At 43.1% G+C, this 17,738-nt stretch overlaps 1 protein-coding gene across 5 annotated transcripts; it reads right to left on the bottom strand.

Annotated features, from left to right (window-relative positions):
* Positions 1–259: 259 nt before the first annotated feature.
* Positions 260–13,365, bottom strand: PTHLH (parathyroid hormone like hormone). Of its 5 annotated transcripts, XM_060024511.1 has the most exons (5): positions 13,341–13,365; positions 12,167–12,445; positions 11,543–11,665; positions 5,146–5,568; positions 260–681 (listed from the first exon to the last, which is right to left on the bottom strand). In XM_060024511.1, the coding sequence occupies exons 3-5, from the start codon at positions 11,641–11,643 to the stop codon at positions 672–674; spliced, it is 534 nt and encodes a 177-aa protein (XP_059880494.1). In that variant the 5' UTR covers positions 11,644–11,665; positions 12,167–12,445; positions 13,341–13,365; the 3' UTR covers positions 260–671. The 5 variants fall into 5 exon arrangements, with proteins under 5 accessions (XP_059880494.1, XP_059880496.1, XP_059880493.1 ...); XM_060024513.1 differs by lacking the exon at positions 13,341–13,365 and having other exon boundaries at positions 12,183–12,580; XM_060024510.1 differs by lacking the exon at positions 13,341–13,365 and having other exon boundaries at positions 12,167–12,580.
* Between the last annotated feature and the right edge of the window lie 4,373 nt (positions 13,366–17,738).

The following is a 17,738-nucleotide window of genomic DNA, read 5'->3' on the forward strand; positions in this document are numbered from 1 at the left end:
TCTGCTGAATTGAACTTAAATATCGGACAAAATACATTTTAAGTGGTTTTAAACTAATGTGAAAATGTTGGAATTTCTACCAATATAAACATATTAACTTAAGACCATATTCAAATATAGTTAAAAATTACATCATGTTTCTTCTACTAGAAATCTTAAAGGATATATCTATATACACATAAAATTCACCTTCTGAGTCATGGTGTAATTTAGATTATATTTTATTAGACATTCTTTACAAATTTAAAATACTGCTATTTTTACATGCGCAGAGGAAAATCAGTTTGGATAATTATTTAGGCATTCATTAAAATCAACCACAATATAGAGACACTTTATTGTGTCATTTATCAACATACTTGATATGTATATCTAAAGTGCATTATGTTACAAAAAATATAGAAATTCAGCAGCACCAAGACACATTTACAAAATAAATACATCAGTTGACAAAATAAATTATGGTAAATGTGATAATAATAATTGGATTAGCCTTGGCAAAAAAAAAATATTCACAATGACCAATGTGCAGTTTCATAGAGCAATGGGGGAGACAGTTTTATTCCAATGCATTTACAGTATTTACAGACAATAAATATTTCTAATACTTTCCATATGTTCATTATTACAGAATCCTGCAATACGTCTTCTGAACGTCTCTGCTGAAAATTTCAATGCCTCCTGTAAAGAGAAAGAAGGGAAAGAAGAGAACAGGTTAATTCTCTTTACAAATGAAGAGACATAAAATAAAGGATGTAAATTAAGGAACACAGAATCACAATAGAAAGAGATTCAGGGGACTGCTTGTAAATATCTTTTACAGAAGGTGATTGTGGGATCCACCTGACTTTCTAGAACCTCTGCTACAGGCCGAGTCTTTAATCTGATCAAATGGTCAATGTACAGCAGAAAGGAAAATGGGTAAGGGACAAATATGAGAATTCAGAAATAAGGCCAGGCTGTGCAATACATCATTAAATACACCTTGCTTAGAAGTTTATTCCCCGGTGATGCCCAACAGAGGTGATGCACAGGTTGCTTATTCTGTTCAGGTTCTCACTGGGCCAATCTCTTACTAAGATAATGGGCTGTTGTGAGGGTAGAGTGTGTGATTTGGGGTAAAGGTTAGAAGGATGTGTAATTAAACAAAGTATGTTTGATTTGATGATATCTGTCCTTCTTTAGCTGTCCTTAAACAGTAATGAATAAAACTATCATTGGACTTTAGTTTTTGAAGCCAAAACTAAGATAGAATTGCTGCTAGTTTTTTGACTGAATCTTGCATTAGAGATTGGGAAAGCCCATTTTAAATTAGAGAATAAGAATCAATTAATTTAAAAGTATAAAATAACAATATTTCACATCACCACTGTGTTTGTTTTATTACCCAGAATGAGTTACCCCTTGGGACTGACACATTTTCAAACCCTTTTAAACACTGTAATGACAGTATTTTAAGATGAGCTAGTGACTTTTTCTCTGCTTTTCTCTCTCCTTTTCTCTCCTCTCTGTGTGGTCTATTTCAGGGAATACATATTGGTGTCAAGGAAACAACTACGGAATGGAATCTGATTGGCTGTGTCACTGCATTAACAGCCAGAGTTTTACATGGCAGACCTGCATGGTTGTGAGACCTACCAAGAAGCAAACTCTTGACAATTTAGGAATTTTATGTGCAGCTTGAAGAATGAAAAACAAGTTTAGCATTTAGGGGGTTTTAATGTCTTAAGGAATTGACCTCTTCACCAAGAGTCTTGTTTGGAATGATGAAATAGCTAGCTCCTAGTTACACAGAAAAAAAATAGTTTACGATTAAAATTGTAAATGGTAGGTGGATATGGATGGATGCTATGAATAAAGTCCAAAAGGCAACTGTCAAACTCAATAATTTGCTTACTGTACTGATTTTTAAAGGTCTCGGTACTAAATGGTATTTAGTGAATTGAGTAACACAAGCAGGGAGGAAATGAATAGTCTCAAACAATTATTTCCTCAGAAGGAAAGAAAAAGGAAATAAATTAAAGGACCAAGGAAAAGATCTTTTGATTAAGTTTCACCCTGCCCAGCCAGTTTGCTTGTTATCTGTCCTTCTGATTTCTCTTTAACAAAGGCATGTAGTGGAACAGTCAGGTAAAATATATACCATGACCTAAAAGTATATGTATATGTTTATTACACATATGAGTATGACAACACTTTAGACCTCTAGCTCTTCTGAGTACTGAAAAGCTTTTCTATTATTTCTAAATCAGTGTTTGCCAAGGCAAATGATATGGTCTCAATTAAATGAGTTCTACTGTAACTGGACATCTCATTTGCAACATCAAAAATTCCAAAATGTAATTTCCAAAATTTAAAGCTATGTATTTTCCACTGAATGGTTCACGTGAGAGGATCCAGACAGTGTTAGCACAATAGTTTCTTTTAAGAAATACCACCACTATTATATATTATAATCAAGTCTGTGCTTGCTATATCATCAGGCCTCTTAGATCATAGTATAATAATGCAAAGAGATTAAAAAGAGGACATTAATAAAAGGTTGGAGGCTTACAAATCTTTAAAATAGTTATTCTGAAAAGATTCTAGCTGGATTACAAAATTTGCATGACCCCATATGTTCTCATCAGTACACTCCTGAATTTCCCCACTCTTCCCTACACCTCTATTGCATTGTATTGGGAGAATGCCAACATCTGGCTGCCAAATGAACAGTGCTTTCCATGAACATCCCTCAGAACCAGGGAACAGAAAGGAGAAGCAGAAGTATTCTACTTCTTTCAGTCCTAGGTCTGGATTTGATTAGGGTACTGCCTAATTTTTACTAAATCTATTTTTTTTAATATCTTTATTGGAGTATAATTGCTTTACAATGTTGTGTTAGTTTCTGCTGTACAACAAAGGGAATCAGCTATACATATACATGTATCCCCACATCCCCTCCCTCCTGAGCCTCCCTCCCACCCTCCCTATCCCACCACTCTAGGTGGTCACAAAGCACCGAGCTGACCTCCCTATGCTATGCAGCTGCTTCCCACTAGCTAGCTATTTTACATTTGGTAGTGTGTATATGTCCATGCCATTCTCTCACTTCGTCCCAGCTTCCCCTTCCCCCTTGTGTCCTCAAGTCCATTCTCTACGTCTGCGTCTTTATTCCTGTCCTGGCCCTAGGTTCTTCAGTACCGTTTTTTTAGATTCCATATATGTGCGTTAGCATACGGTTACTAAATCTGCTTTAACTTAGAGACACCTTTGGGATAAGAATTGACGAGGGCTGGTTTTCAATTCTCCAGATATTTAAGAGCATTGCAAATTTTAAATGAATAGAATTTATTCAAAAGTATTTCTACTTCTGTTTTTATAACATATATTATATATATATATATAATGGATAAAAATAGGTTCTGGCAATAAAGTAAAACACTTGCATTAGTTATAAATATGTACAATTAGGATCATATCTTAAAATACACTGAATGTGTGCATTAAGCCAAGACTTATGGGGTTTGTTACCCCTTGTAGATCCATTAGATATCTGCAGATAGATCATTCACTATGCTAAAGACTCCTCTAGTGCCACTGCCCACTGATTACTGAAGCTGTACTACTTAGCCAGTATAACTATTATTTATATGCTATTTAATGATGGGTTTTGTCAACGTAACTCGAAGATAGATGTGTTGGTAAAAAGGTTCAAAATCCCCTTTGAAACATCACTCTGTCATCCTATCTCTACCAGTCAGGGGAAAGGATTGGAGAAGTAACAGGGGACTCTTTAAATAATGAGATCATTATTGCATATGATGCATTCTTGTGTAGTTTTCCTCTTTCTTTCAAACCCCACAGAAAAGCTGTACTGAAAAGTAAAAACCAAAAAAGATCCTATCAGCGGAAATGCAGGGGTAAAGTGCAGTACTAACACGGCGCTGGCTTAAGCGTCAGGAAATGAAATAAAGGCAGTTCTGAGGACAGCCTATCCCAGTTCCCAGGTCTGCTCAGTTGCCTTAACTGTGGAAGGCCTTTGTTTTCTATTTTATAAAATGAGATTAATACTTGCCCCGTTTTTGCCTCACAGAAACACACATAGGTAGATAGATAGATAGATAGATGATAGATAGATAGATAGATAGATAGATAGATAGATGGTACAACCAGAACGAAATCTAAAAGCACCCAAATAATAATTCCAGGTAATCTCACTTAATCTTCACCTGACCCAGTGAGGTTGGCACAAGTACTATCTTTATTTCACCGAAGAGGGGAGTTAGTCTTAGAAAGACCAAGGAACTTGCCCAACGTTATGAGCTTTAATAAGTTTAGACCCAAGACTTGAACCTAAGGGTTTTGGCTCCAAAGTGTGTGCATATGAGCATCTGTGAGCTAAGAATAAACAAGCCACATAGATGTGGTTTTATTATTCCTACTATAATACCCTAGAGGAAGTATTTCAACTTGCAGTGGGCAAATAGATACATGAGAAAAACTTATACCTTATAACCAAGTCTATACTTAAAAAATTTCAGAAATCATGACTTTTGTTCCATGAACTGGTAGAAACCAGAGTTAAATTTAAAGCCTGTGTTTAAAATTTTTAATTTAATTAAATGAAAATATATTTAAATTTTAAGTAAATTTAAATTAAAAAATGTGGACGGCTGAGAACTGTTTATGGTAAGATATTTTTCTGTAGTGTTTGTAGGTCATATCAAATCCTTCTGCATTCTCCCTTGGAGTGAAAAAAAGAAAGAAAGAAAGAAAGAAAAAACAATCAAAGCTTGACATGGTGTGAGTGGGGGAAATCAATACGTTTCTCTAACAAATGGTGAAGGTGCAGTAGCTTCTAAAGCTTGAGTGAAAAAACGAAAGGGGTTAGTAGAGCACTAAAGGATTGGTGTCGGGGTTTGTTGGTGGAGAAAGAAGCAGCGTGATTAAACCCCCGTGGGTGTTGAAGGGCTGGGAGCACACTGCTTTAAGGCAGGCCGTATCCTGAGCCATCTTGGTTTTGTAAGCTTTTAAATTGTGGAGCCATTGATTGAGGGACAGATAGGGAGGAGATTCTAGGTCTGTGCAAGCCAAAGCAGAATAGAGGCTCCACACCCCACCTGGGGACACGGAGGAGGAGCTGGGGCCCCGGGAGCCGGTTACCGTGTATTGAGCTCCAGCGATGTCGCGGAGATGTCAGACAGGTGGTCCCCTTCCAGCCAACACCCAGCCACGCCCGAGTTCAGCCAGGCCGATCGAGTTCGCCGCTTCTTCTTTTCCTGCTCCTTGCGTTTTCCAGGCTTGCTTTTCTTTTTCTTGCCAGGTGTCTTCAGTGGCTGCTCTTTGTACGTCTCCACCTTGTTGGTTTCCTGAGTCAAGTATCTGCCCTCATCGTCAGACCCAAATCGGACGGGGTGGTTCTTGGTGTTGGGAACAGGCTTGGAGTTGGGGGACACCTCCGAGGTAGCTCTGATTTCAGCTGTGTGGATTTCCGCGATCAGATGGTGAAGGAAGAATCGTCGCCGTAAATCTTGGATGGACTTCCCCTTGTCATGGAGAAGCTGGTGTTCAGACACAGCTCTTTTGCTTTAAGGGAAAAAGAACAGGAGGGGAAGGAAACAATGACATTTTAGTAGATGGCAGAGACCACAAAGACTTGAGGAAAGCCCTTTAAATTGTCTAGTTGATCCAATACAGGATACAAACTAAGCTGGAAGAGCTGCAAGCTGACTGAGCAGGGAAGGGGCGAGAGCGGAAGGGAAGAGCCGGCCGTTAGGAGGCTCCAGCTCCAGCCTCAGCTATGCGGCTCCCTAGGTCTGGGACCTTGGTGAGAACATGAACGTTATTGGGCCTCAGGGGCCCCATATGTTTAAAAGGAAAGGATCAGATTCTGAGATTTCTATGTTGTCTTCTCAATTTAAAATATTATGATTCAGTTATTCAAAGAAATGGACAGAAATCATTGGGCTTTTTTTCCCACATTTTTCAGAGTTGTGTTGGGGAAATAAATCCAGGTGTCCTAGTCTGGGAAACAAAAAGGTGGCTGATTTCACCTGAGTACTCGCCCCAGACATACTTGTGCATGAGCAGGCGTGCATGCACGCATACTGCTCCCCACTTGAGAAAATAATACTACTACTGAATCTCAAAGAAGAGCAAGCTCTACTAGTAAAAGCAAACAAAGACTGAAGGATGAAGTGAGCTGTGAAGCCTGTCTAGGAAACCACCTAACAGACTGAATTTGAACATGATTGATATTAGACTATGGGCTACCAAGAACCTATATGTGAAGGCCAGCTGTCAGAGAGAGCATGCATAATTTTCTGTAAAGTAGTGGGTGGTCTCTTTAAAATGACTTTGAGTGTTTAAATTAAGTGAGATCATTCTATTTCATCTGTGCGTCTCTTTTTTTTTTTAATTTAGAATTTCAGAGGGTAATATCTTTAGTACTTAACTGAGAAATTCACTTTTCTATTTGTTCTTTGTCTTAAAAATATCTCTAGAAACAAATATGATTTTCCTATTTAAACAACACTCTAATAAAAATATAGTGAAAAAGAATAAACTAATTCTCTATCAATTCTTTTAGATAACACCCCAACTCTTGCTTAAATGTCCATTCATGCATTCTTGTATTATTCTGTGTGTATTTATTAACCAAATTTAAGTATTGCATACATGAATCAGTCATATTATGTCTGCTACAACTATGCTGCACCTAACTCCAATTTCTACCACTGAAACAACCCTCCAAAGTGGCTCATATTCAAAAGTATCTGAAGGGGCCTTCCCTGGTGGTGCAGTGGTTAAGAATCCGCCTGCCAATGCAGGGGACACGGGTTCGAGCCTGGGTCCGGGAAGATCCCACATGCCGCGGAGCAAATAAGCCCGTGTGCCACAACTACTGAGCCTGCGCTCTAGAGCCCGCGAGCCACAACTACTGAGCCTGCGTGCCTAGAGCCCGTGCTCCGCAACAAGAGAAGCCACCACAATGAGAAGCCCACGCGCTGCAATGAAGAGTAGCCCCCGCTCGCCGCAACTAGAGAAAGCCCGTGCGCAGCAACGAAGACCCAATGCAGCCAAAAATTTAAAAAAATAAAATTAAAAAAAAACTATCTGAAGGTATTTCACAGGGCTGCATCCCACATATTTTCATTCCCCTGACACTACGATAGATTTATCTGGTCTCATTACTTTCATTAATACAACTTTAACTCCTCAGAGAAATATGACAATAATAAATAGCACTCTCCTCATTTTACAGATGTGGAAAGTGAGGTTCAGAGAGATTAAAGGCCTCACACTTGCTCACATGATGAGAACAGGCAGAACCAGGCTCCAAAGACGAAGTCTTTTAATTCTAAAACCAAGATTGTTTTTAGACTTCCTCAACCCTTTCTCTTACTGAAGCTGAAGTGTATGTTGAGGAAACAACAAAGGAAGGTCATAAAGAGACTGTGGTAGGCACCATGGCAAGGGGCAAATGGACAGCAATTTATCAGTTTCCTTGAAGACCAAGCTTGTCCCAAGAAGTACATTTTCATCACCAGAATAACGAACCAGGATTCCTAGTCTGGATTATCACTGGGGGAAGGAAAGATTGTCTAGTTATATTGTGAGTCCCAGAAGGGTAAGGCATGAAAACACAGTCATTATTTCTCCGGACCTTATAGCCAGAATACCAGCTTCCTTTCAGCATTTTAGCGTGTGCACTGACTTTAAGCCATGAAGCTTGTGCAAAAAAGACATGACTTAATGGAAAGGAATTTAACAGGAGCCTGGTTTAAATGAGGCATGAAGGAGTCTCTCTTCCTTTTTGAAGGTGCCACATGTGACTAGATTAAAATTCACTTACTTTGTGGCAGTAGTTAGTATCCTGGAAACTCTTAATAACCTACAAATTGGAGGCTTTGCTACAACAGATTTATATTGTCTAATAACATTTTTAAAGAATAGGACTGATATACTTGCAAGTATTATAAGTGTTGCAGTTAGTAAGTATCTTTTAGCAAAATGTCACGTTAAAGAAAGAAGTTCTTAGGTGTGATCAATTATACTATTTGGAGCTTTTATTATTTTCTCAATTCCTGGCAGATAGCCACCCATCTGTATTGTTCTCCAAATGTATAATACAGCCTATTCTAGCTTAACTCGGGGTCAAAACTTTTAACAGTTGGTCTGTTCTAATCAAGCCACCGTTGCTCATGCCTCCTCTGACTGGCATATATGCCTGTCATCCTGGCTAGCCTGTCAACTGTGAGTCATGGTGCCTTCCTAACTCAGGCACTGCTCTTTCCCAGGATGGTTCTCATGGGAAATGGAGTGATCATTCTATCCTCTGTTTTATAAAAAGCCTACAATATGGTACAACTTTGTCCAGATTAAAATAGTACATCTTTCATGGGGTACAAAGATTCTTTCTGCCTTTAGGGGTAATTATTAATATATTAGAAAACAAAGACTTTCTTAAATGTTAAATCTGAAATGCTGTTACATAATTTACCTACTAGCTCAAAGGTGTCTGCATTGAAAATATTGTGAAGAATGAATTTCTGATTGAGCAACTACACTAGAGGATCAGGAATATAATAGTGTCTTTATTGTCAACAAGGTCCAGGGAGTGTTCTATTTATTTTCCAAATAAGACATTAACTGAGACAAGGGTAAGTGACTAGCATGTACAAACTAGATGTACACGGGTGGTGGGCAACATGTTCCAATTACGGAGGCTTTCACTTTAGATAATTCTGAAGTACTTAAGTTGTAAATATGGCCTCCGTAACAGTCTGTTACTTTATATGTCTGTAAACATTGCATAGCACAATGGTTCACATGACATTTATTACATACCCAACATGGAAAAACAAGTATGCTATGTTCATGGTCTCCTTTGATTATTATTAAAAGATGCAAAAATGTGGAGGAAATGCTTAACACAGATAACTCTGAATTCAGTCAAAATACAGCTCTTCTGCCTTAAAAAAAAATCACTCTCAAGGGAGTTTTCAGGGAAGAAGATTCAATTTCTAAGGAGCTCTCATGGAGCATAGGGAATAGCTGGAGTGATGGGAATTCCGTTTTCAGCACAGGAAGAGATGGCATGCTCGTGCTGATGCTAGCCTCCTAAGGAAGCCATCTGGGTTTAAGAAGAAAAGTTCTGTGGTACATGGAAGAGTCAGGGTTAGGGTGTTAGAGTTAATATGACTCACCAGAAGTCCCTTCCAACCCAAATGACTCAGTCGAAAGTTATGCTTTTCACTAAGTGGAATAGACCCAGTCTGGCTCCCAAGCAAATCAGTCAATGATGTTTTAGGTTTCTGAATCTGCTGGGGCTTTCTTTCTAAGTTAAACACAAAGACCGCCACCTGCTGAAAGCCACGTACATCTGGACAAGAATGTCCTCAGGTCTCCAACTTACTCACGCTCTAGACTCATTAAGTAAAGTCCTTTTGCACTCACAGGTCCAGAAGGTTCACAACCTACATTGCCATGGCCTGGGAACTGTTATTGTAGTAGTTTCCTCTCCCTTAAAAGTTAGCCGTTAGCTAGAAAACATCTAAAGCAGTTTCCCTAATACTTGGTGTGAAAAGTAATCGGGGAGTAATATGATTTGATTATATGTTAAAATTGCTTTCCAGGATCTAGGTTGATTTGTCGTAATAGTAGACTAATGCTTTGTCTAGCGCACAGAATTTACTGTTACTTGGTAATAATGCAAAAATAATGACTCTTTTTTTAAACTCCATTTGGCTGCAATAATTTGATGAAACCTTTTAATCTGCTGATGATTTCAGCCTCCATGAAAAACCATGGCTGTAATGTGATGATCTATTAGCCACTAACTATAAGAATGTTTTGTGGTAGTTTTATAACCATCTGCTGAGTGTGAGTGTTTAACTGCAATATTGTATTTCACCCACAAACAAAACTATAACAGAGTCTCTGGCTGCTAAATGGTTTCTGATGTGTCTTTTGCAAGGTGCAACAAGGAAAGAGTTAAAAATAGCCTTTGGGACTAACTTAGCACTATTTTTATGCCATAACTGTAGATTTAATCATGGCCCGTTTACTGTTTCTCAAAAGAGAAAGCAGGTATTTCTTAAGCAACTTTAAAGAAAAAAATTGGCTCTGTTCCAAGACAGTATTTTTTGACCAAATAAATACAGCATTTAAGTGTGCTTTTACAAATGTACTCTTCATCTATATTTATATATGGATTTTACATAACTGAATTAAATACAAGTTTCAAAATGAGCAAAAAGTCAATACAATTTCCAGAAATACATCAGCAAAATGTTGATTTGAAGAATACAATGCAGCTTTATCGTCAGCAAAATGTTCTACACAATTTGCCTTAGGAGATTCATAATAGATTTTCATTTTGGTGCCAAGGTTCAGACATGTCTAAAGTAATTTCATTTAAGGATTCTCTGCTTTAATAATAATAGACGAAGGGCACATATAAAAAGTTGCCTTTTTGTACACCCTTGGGAATTTACAAGAAAGCACCAGGAACTTGATTGTAAGTATTAGATATTGCTATTTTTATTGTTAGTGTACAAGTTCTCCGTAATTCCTTCACCAGAGGCAAACTTGTCTCAGTTCTCAAACTTTACGGTTTTCCCATCCTGAACACCGAGAGTGCAGCTTAAAGATCACCCAAAGATGGTCTTACACACATTAATGAACTGCTAGGTCCAACGGATTATTAAGCTAGTGTACTCGCCCACTCTTCCAACTTTTCTGTCACCCAACATGGTGTTATTTCTCTGGTGTGCTTTGAGGTATGATTATTTTAAAGTCAAAATTATCCTTAAAGAATCACCAAATGAAAATGCCAAGATACAAGTTTTCAGTCTACAGTGCAAATATTTGACTCCAGATTAAAGAGCTGTTAGCAATAATTCCAAGGGGGGAAAAAGTTTCCACACCTAATATTCATTTTGGAATCAAGCACTCTAGCGTTCTTGAACGGTATCAATACCAATGTTGGAGTTGTGCCATTGCAAAGTTGTTACTACTTCATTATATAATATGCCTACATTATGTAATGTGGTCCATTTTATAGGCTTAAAATTATGTCATTCATAATAAAATTAGATGTAAAGTTTTTGCTTTTCACACAAAACCTGTCACCCACATGCAGTATGTACGTATACAAGTGCACACAGACATATGTCGCCTGAACCCCTCAGCTTCCTCCGAGTTATCTAAGTTTCTTGCAATCTTCACAGTTTCAATATCTTCCCAGGTCCTGAAAGTAACCCTTTTTTTTCACTAAAGGAGATTTTGCCTAGAGGAGATTCTGTAAAACGCTCCCTCTCATGGAAACACAAAAAATTTGTCTCTTGCCTGTTGCCCCTTGAGGTTCAACCAGTTCTCCCGCCGGGTTTGAGGAGCCGGGCTCAGCCCCGGGCAGGTAGCGGATCTCTCCGCTCTCTAACCCGGGCGAGGAGCATCACTGACCGCGGCGAGCGCTGGGCAGCGCCCCAGCCTGGTGGCCTCTCCCCCTGGACTCCCCAGCCCTCACCCGGCGCCCTGGGGAGGACCGGGCACTTACAGTCGGCGGCCGAGCTCCTCCACCGAGCGCCCGCAGGAGGGCACCGAGTAGCTCAGCAGGAACAACGCGACGCTCCACTGCTGAACCAGCCTCCACAGCATCGTATCCTCTCTCTCTGGGGACCTGCAACGGAGAGGAAAGGGGCCCGAAGTGTCAGTCCGGCATCTCCATCTCCCCGCACTATCCCGCTGCGCCCCTTCAGCCTGCTCTCAAATAGCCTCCTCAAGGGCATCTCCCAAGTTGCAAAGAACAAGAAAAAAACTTTCTCTGGAGCCTCTCGGCACTTACTTATTTAGGAACAAACTACTGTGCTTTTTCCAAACCACACAGGCAAAAAGGGACCAAAAAGAGGAAGAAAAAAAAAGAAAAATCAGAGGCGCCTCCTCCGAAATAATAACCAAAATGAAATGGGTTTATATATGTATCTATGATGAGCAGCGTGTTTACACGTCTCCCATAGCAATGTCTAATTAATCTGGCCGGCAGTATCTTGGGTTCGGGAAGCAGGGCTAACCCCTTCTTAAAAAAAAAAAAAAAGAAAGTTTCCCCTTCCGAAGTCCGCTTCTTTGCGAACTAGGCCGTCTTGTTCCAGAGCCACTTGCAGCGAGATCCACATATATATACCTAGCTGTCTGTCTACCTCCTCTGGTGGGCTGGTTGCTTCCGGAAAGTTGATTCCACACACCCTGGGAACCAGTTTCAAGTGCGTGTGTCGTCGATCAGGAGGGCCAGGTGGCGGCGAGGGCGGGTTAGCAGCGGCGCGGAGGGGCGGCGGCGGCCTGAGCGAGCGGCAGGGCAGCAGCGGCCCCGCTTCAAGACCGGGGAGGCATGCTGGCCGGGCGGCGCAGGTTGGAGGAGAGTTGAAAGCCGAGCAGAGGAATGTTCACACGCTCGCAGGCAAACCTGCCGGAGAAGTGAGCGAGTCGCAAAGAGGTGGCGCCCTAGGAACGCGCGCGGGGCGAGCGAGGGCGCGGGCGCGCGGGGGGCGGGGGAGGCGACGGGCGACCGGAGCGGCCGGAGGGGAGCCCCGAGCCGGGAACATCCCGCCGGCCACGGGGAGCCCCCCTCCCTCCCCACGGCCCCCGGCGCTGCCCGGAGCTCTCCCGAGTCCCACCCCGGAGCGCTGGCCCCGCCGCGCCAGCCCGGGGCCGGGGGCGTGGGCGGATCCGCACGTTCCCGCCGGGTCCCTCCGGCCCCGGACCGCTCCGCGGATCTGCAAGCCGAGGTCCCGAGGGCGTGCGGACCGCCCGGAGCAGCCACGACCCCCGTCGCGCAGCTGCAGCCGAGACCCGCGGGACTCGAGCCCCGCGGGCGCCCAGGCCGCCGGGGGCGGTCGGCAAGGAGGAGGCCGAGGAGCCGGGGCGAGAGCCCGGGCGCCCGGCATCCTCGGCGGGGAGGTCGCGGGCCTTTGGCCAGTGCCTTTTACGAGCCTTAAGCCCGCTTTGGGAGCTCCGGGAGCGTGATGGGAACCCTCCTCCCTGGCCCTTTCCTGGGACAGGCTGAGTGGGGAGTGTTGACTGGGCAGGGGGGAATCCTTCGCATAGAAGAGTAAAAACGGTTTCAGACTTCAGGTCGAGATGGCATTTCTTGCTGTCTCAGAACAGCTGAGGACATCTGGAGCCTGCCCAAGAAAGCCCGCGCACAGGATGGAGACCCCCTTTTGAATTGCAGAGGGGGACCGAAAACTCCTGGGGAGCGCACACGGCCCTTCCGCCCACAGACAGGAGTCTAACCCGCTCTTTTCCCCGATAACCTACTCTGTTCCCCGCCCCCCCACCCACCCCGTGTCCCCTGTTACATATTCTAGGGTGACTCTATCCTTGTCGCTTCAGCCTGCAGAAGCAGCGGAACTATCGCTCTAAGCTGCTCTGCCTCGGAGAAGCGAAGGGAAAGCAGGGGGTTTTTCCCAAAACTGTTGGGCGGGGAAGAAAGACTGCTCTGAATTACTGGGCAGTATCGTCTAGGGAGGGCTTGCAGCGGATGTGAACGCCCTCCCCACGGACTCCTCTATCTTTCGGAAATGAACCCGGGTGGTTGGGAACCATTCAAGAGATGTTTGTCTTCTAGACAGACAACCCCACTGGTAGGTTTCAATACTCTGTAGAAGGCTAGTGTGATTTAGACATTTGAGATGATTAAGGGAGCCTGACCTTTATCAAGCCTGGTTTCTGGCTGATGCTCCACAGTTTTACCAAGGTTGGGTGAAACAGCGCCCTCTCACAGACCCTCGCTCATCTCGGCTCCCTTTTCCCATTGTTAGCTGCTTAGCTAACTAGCTTTAGCTAACGTTTGCTGCTTAGTTTGGGTGGGTGTCACCCCTTCTCAGAAGCTATCATCTCCCTCATTTGCTTGCTTTAAACTTCACACTTAAAAAAAAAGTAAGCAAAAATCAAAACTTGGCTTCCTCCAACTTAAAAAGAAATCTGGGAATTTCCACAACTTCCCTTGAACGTTTAAGAATCTATAAATGTTAGACCTGTTTGCATGGCATGAAAAGACAAAGTATCAGCACTCAGAAATGTCAATCTTTGAACCTCTAACACTTTCTGATTTATAATAAATTCTTTCCAAAAAGACGCAGGAGCCTTAATGTAATCGTTAGAGCTGAAGGGGGAAATCTGTAAAGTAAATCACAAATGAGCCATTTAATACTTGCAAGTTGTTTAACATTAAAATGATAATATTTGCTTCCACAATGAAAAACCCAAAGGTACTTAGCCAAGTTTCAAACTACCCAGGCTTTAGAAAGTCAACCCTCCCCCAATAAAAGGTTAAAACAAAAAGCAGATTGAAAATATTAAATCACTTACACTGTAAATAAATTCATTATATTCTCAGAACATTATAAAGACTGGCCTCAATAGACTGCTTTGATTTATGTTGCTTTTTCTACTAATTAAACAAAATTGACCCCCTCTCCCTCCCTCCTTTCTTTCCCCCCACACACTTTTCTGATGTTAATGGCAAAACATCTATCAAATATTTTTAGAATTTCCTCTCCTCCACAAAAAGAGAAAATATAGACACAGGAAAAATAAATAGTCTTTATATACTTGGAATACTGAAGCTTTCCTCATAATTTATTACTTCACCTTTTCCTTGATTTACAGTCTTCTCTGCTCTTCTGGCCAAAGGAGGGAGATCTTCTCAGCAGTCTCTTCCAGAAATAATTTTTTTGTTTTGTTTTTTCAAAAAAGTAAAATTAAGTCTTAAATGAATTAAAAATTTCCTGTAAGGAGCCTTCTGTTCCCACCCAAGGTAATTATTAGAAAGCAGGTCCCTCTTCTAAAGCCGCCCTGTTTATTACTTTCAGTAGAAATTCTCCTCAAATATACCCTCAATATATACTTTTCTGAGAAGGATATTTTCTGACATCATAATCTAGTTCTCAATATAATTGAGTAACCTCTATGATAACGCTGAGGACACGACTGCAAATGAGATGACTCCACACTAGAAGGCTTTCTTCTTTTCTTTTCTTTTCTTTTCTTTTTTTTTTTGAGGCTTAGGAATAGAAAAAGTGCCAACAGAGGCAGAATGTTTGCTTAGGCCTTGCTATCACATAAATGCACCTTAGCAAAGGAGGATTTGAAGACCTGCCTTTAATCTGAAGTCTCGCCATGTGAAGACAGACTAGTATTGTGAGATCTACTCCTACATGAATGCCTAACCCATGAGCAAGCCCCAGACTTCCATCTTCCCATCCCCAATGACAGAATTATATCCCAATTTTAAAAAGAGATTTTCTAAATTTCCAAGTGCACTTCTACTCTTAAATTCATGTTTATATAACCAGTTGATGTCTATCTCCAGGGATATCTCCTCTTGCAATTTAGGGAAAAAAAAAAAAAAAACCCTAGCATTTATGTTTAGCTTCCTCATCTTTCTCCCTTTTCCCCTCCTTGTCTCAAACAACAAGCAAGGAAGCATACAAATGAAAAAAAAAAACACCTACAGCTCTTTAAACAGTGCACCTGGGCTCAGAAATTCCCTTATCTTATTACAAAGAAACATCCAAATTTAACATTTGCCAATCTGTAGGTCCAAGCTATATCTCTAAAATCCTATGAGACCAAACAACAAAACTCACCCCTTCTCTTCTCCGGTCTTTTTCTTTGTTTGCATAAAGAAGTTTGCATAATTAGCTCATGTAAAGTTATCGTTTGATTGCATTAGAACATGGTTCAAATCACTTTGAACCATTGCCTGGATTGGGACTTGAGAGCTGACCTCGAGGTAGCAAAAAAAAGGAAGTAATGCCTTTAAATTCCACATAGGGGCAGGAAAGGGTGTGTTTCATTATTAAATCTCTTTATAGTTAGATGAGGATAGGACTCAAACGGGGGCTGTCTTCTCTAGGAACAGGACTGGCTGCTGACCTGTGGAGGGGCTGCCTCAGGGAGAAGCACCTAGACACCATCAAGCTGATGGGATTCTTTTATTGGCAAAGTGGGTCATACCCTCCTGGCCCTTCCCTACTTTCTGGGCAATGTTCAGCTTTTCCCAAACAGAACCAGAAAGCCCACGGGTGAGGCAGTTTTCCTGGAGGGCCCAAGCCAATGTGAGATGAGAAGGTCTTTAAGAAAGCGGGATCTCCAACAAGTTCTCCAAGGTCAAGCAGTGGTGCAACCTTCCAAACCTGTGAACATCAAAACATGACTGAGAAGGGATGGAGCCCCTGGCCAGGGATGGAGCCCGTGTGTGTGTGTGTGTGTGTGTGTGTGTGTGTGTGTGTGTGTGTGACAGAGAGAGAAAATGGTTGTGTAGTGCAAGAGTCCTGATCTCCTGGTCTGATGCCCGCTGGATGCCCTTGGCTGGGCCCAGTTCCTGGCTCCCTGAAGCAGGCAGCTCTGGACTTGTGTGAGGCCACAGGGAGAGTTCCAAGTCCCACCTGGCTCAGACGACAACCCCTCCATCTGAAACTGATCTTGGGCATGTCACACAGCTTTCCTGGCAGGGACCCAGCTCTCCTGTGAGCAGAGTCGTCCTTTCTTAAAATTTGAGCCCTGTTGTCTGGAAGGCGCTGCCCCCGGAGAATCGGCAGGACCTCGGAAGCAGTTTACATCCCTAACACCATCCCCCGCCCCTTCAAACTGGGCCAGCTCTCAGCTCTGCACAAGGCAGCACCGGACTAGGGTACCCATCCTCTCAGACAGAAAGGCATCCGGACACCCACACTTCGCCAGGGTGTGTGTATTTAGCTTGAGCTTGTGATTACGATGTGTTTGGGCCCTGCCTTCCCTTACTGGGATTCCTGTCAGAAATAAGGCCGCGGGAGAGCAAACGTGAAAGCCACGCTCTTCCCTCTCTGGGGTCTCCCGGCCTGGTAGTTGCGCTCTGGGCGCAGGAAGGGGAGGTGTGTGTCTCCTAATGGCGAGAGGCCCGGGTCTTGGAAGAGGCGTGAGACGACAGGACCATCTTTATCAGCCCTCATCTCCCACTACAGATTTAGGTAGCCCTTGCGAATACGGTACCCAAGGAGGCTTGGTTCTCGGGCACCTTAGACTTGATGGAAAATTTAGAGGCCTGGGAGGCCCTCGGAGGGTCTAGCTACGTTCCCTGGGTTCTTGGGCTTCTCTTTCTCAGCGTCTGGACTCCGATTGCAGCACAGAATCCTTCTGTCCGCAGCGGTAGAATTGAGGCCTTCGCGCTGCGCCCATCCCGCTAGGTTTACTGCATGGCTTCGCACCCAGTACAGAGATGTCCGCCCAGCTCGCCCCCTCCTCCCAGAAGGGCCCTGCTTCTGGCTGCGGGGGAAAGGAAGCTTCGGGAACAGTGTGACCCGAAGACAGGGTCCGAGGCACTAGCGAAATTCCTGCTAGCAGGGCTCTCCTCCCTTCTCCCTCCTGGGCGATCTATGACTCAGACTTGACATCAGCCCCTGGCAGACAGTGACAATAAGTTCCCAGTGGGGGTGGGGCGGCTGTACCCCACCCCCGGCCTGTCCCGGCCCAGGTCCGGTCTCCAGGGGGCTGTGCAGGCTCAACCTCTCCTCCTGGAGGCCCCGGGACTCTCTGTCCTCGGGCCCGCCTCCCGCGTGTCCGTCCGGCGCGGCCAGAGCCCCGGAGCCCGTCTGCTTTATTTCATTTAACACAATCGGCAAAGCCAAGGCGGGGTGAGGGGCGGGCGCGGGCCCGAGGGAGGAAATGAAGGGACGTGGAACAAAGTTCTCTCTGCCAAGTCTCCCCGTCGGATT

This window comes from Delphinus delphis, chromosome 11 (genome assembly GCF_949987515.2).
Source record: "Delphinus delphis chromosome 11, mDelDel1.2, whole genome shotgun sequence".
In the NCBI taxonomy this organism is placed as follows: domain Eukaryota; kingdom Metazoa; phylum Chordata; class Mammalia; order Artiodactyla; family Delphinidae; genus Delphinus; species Delphinus delphis.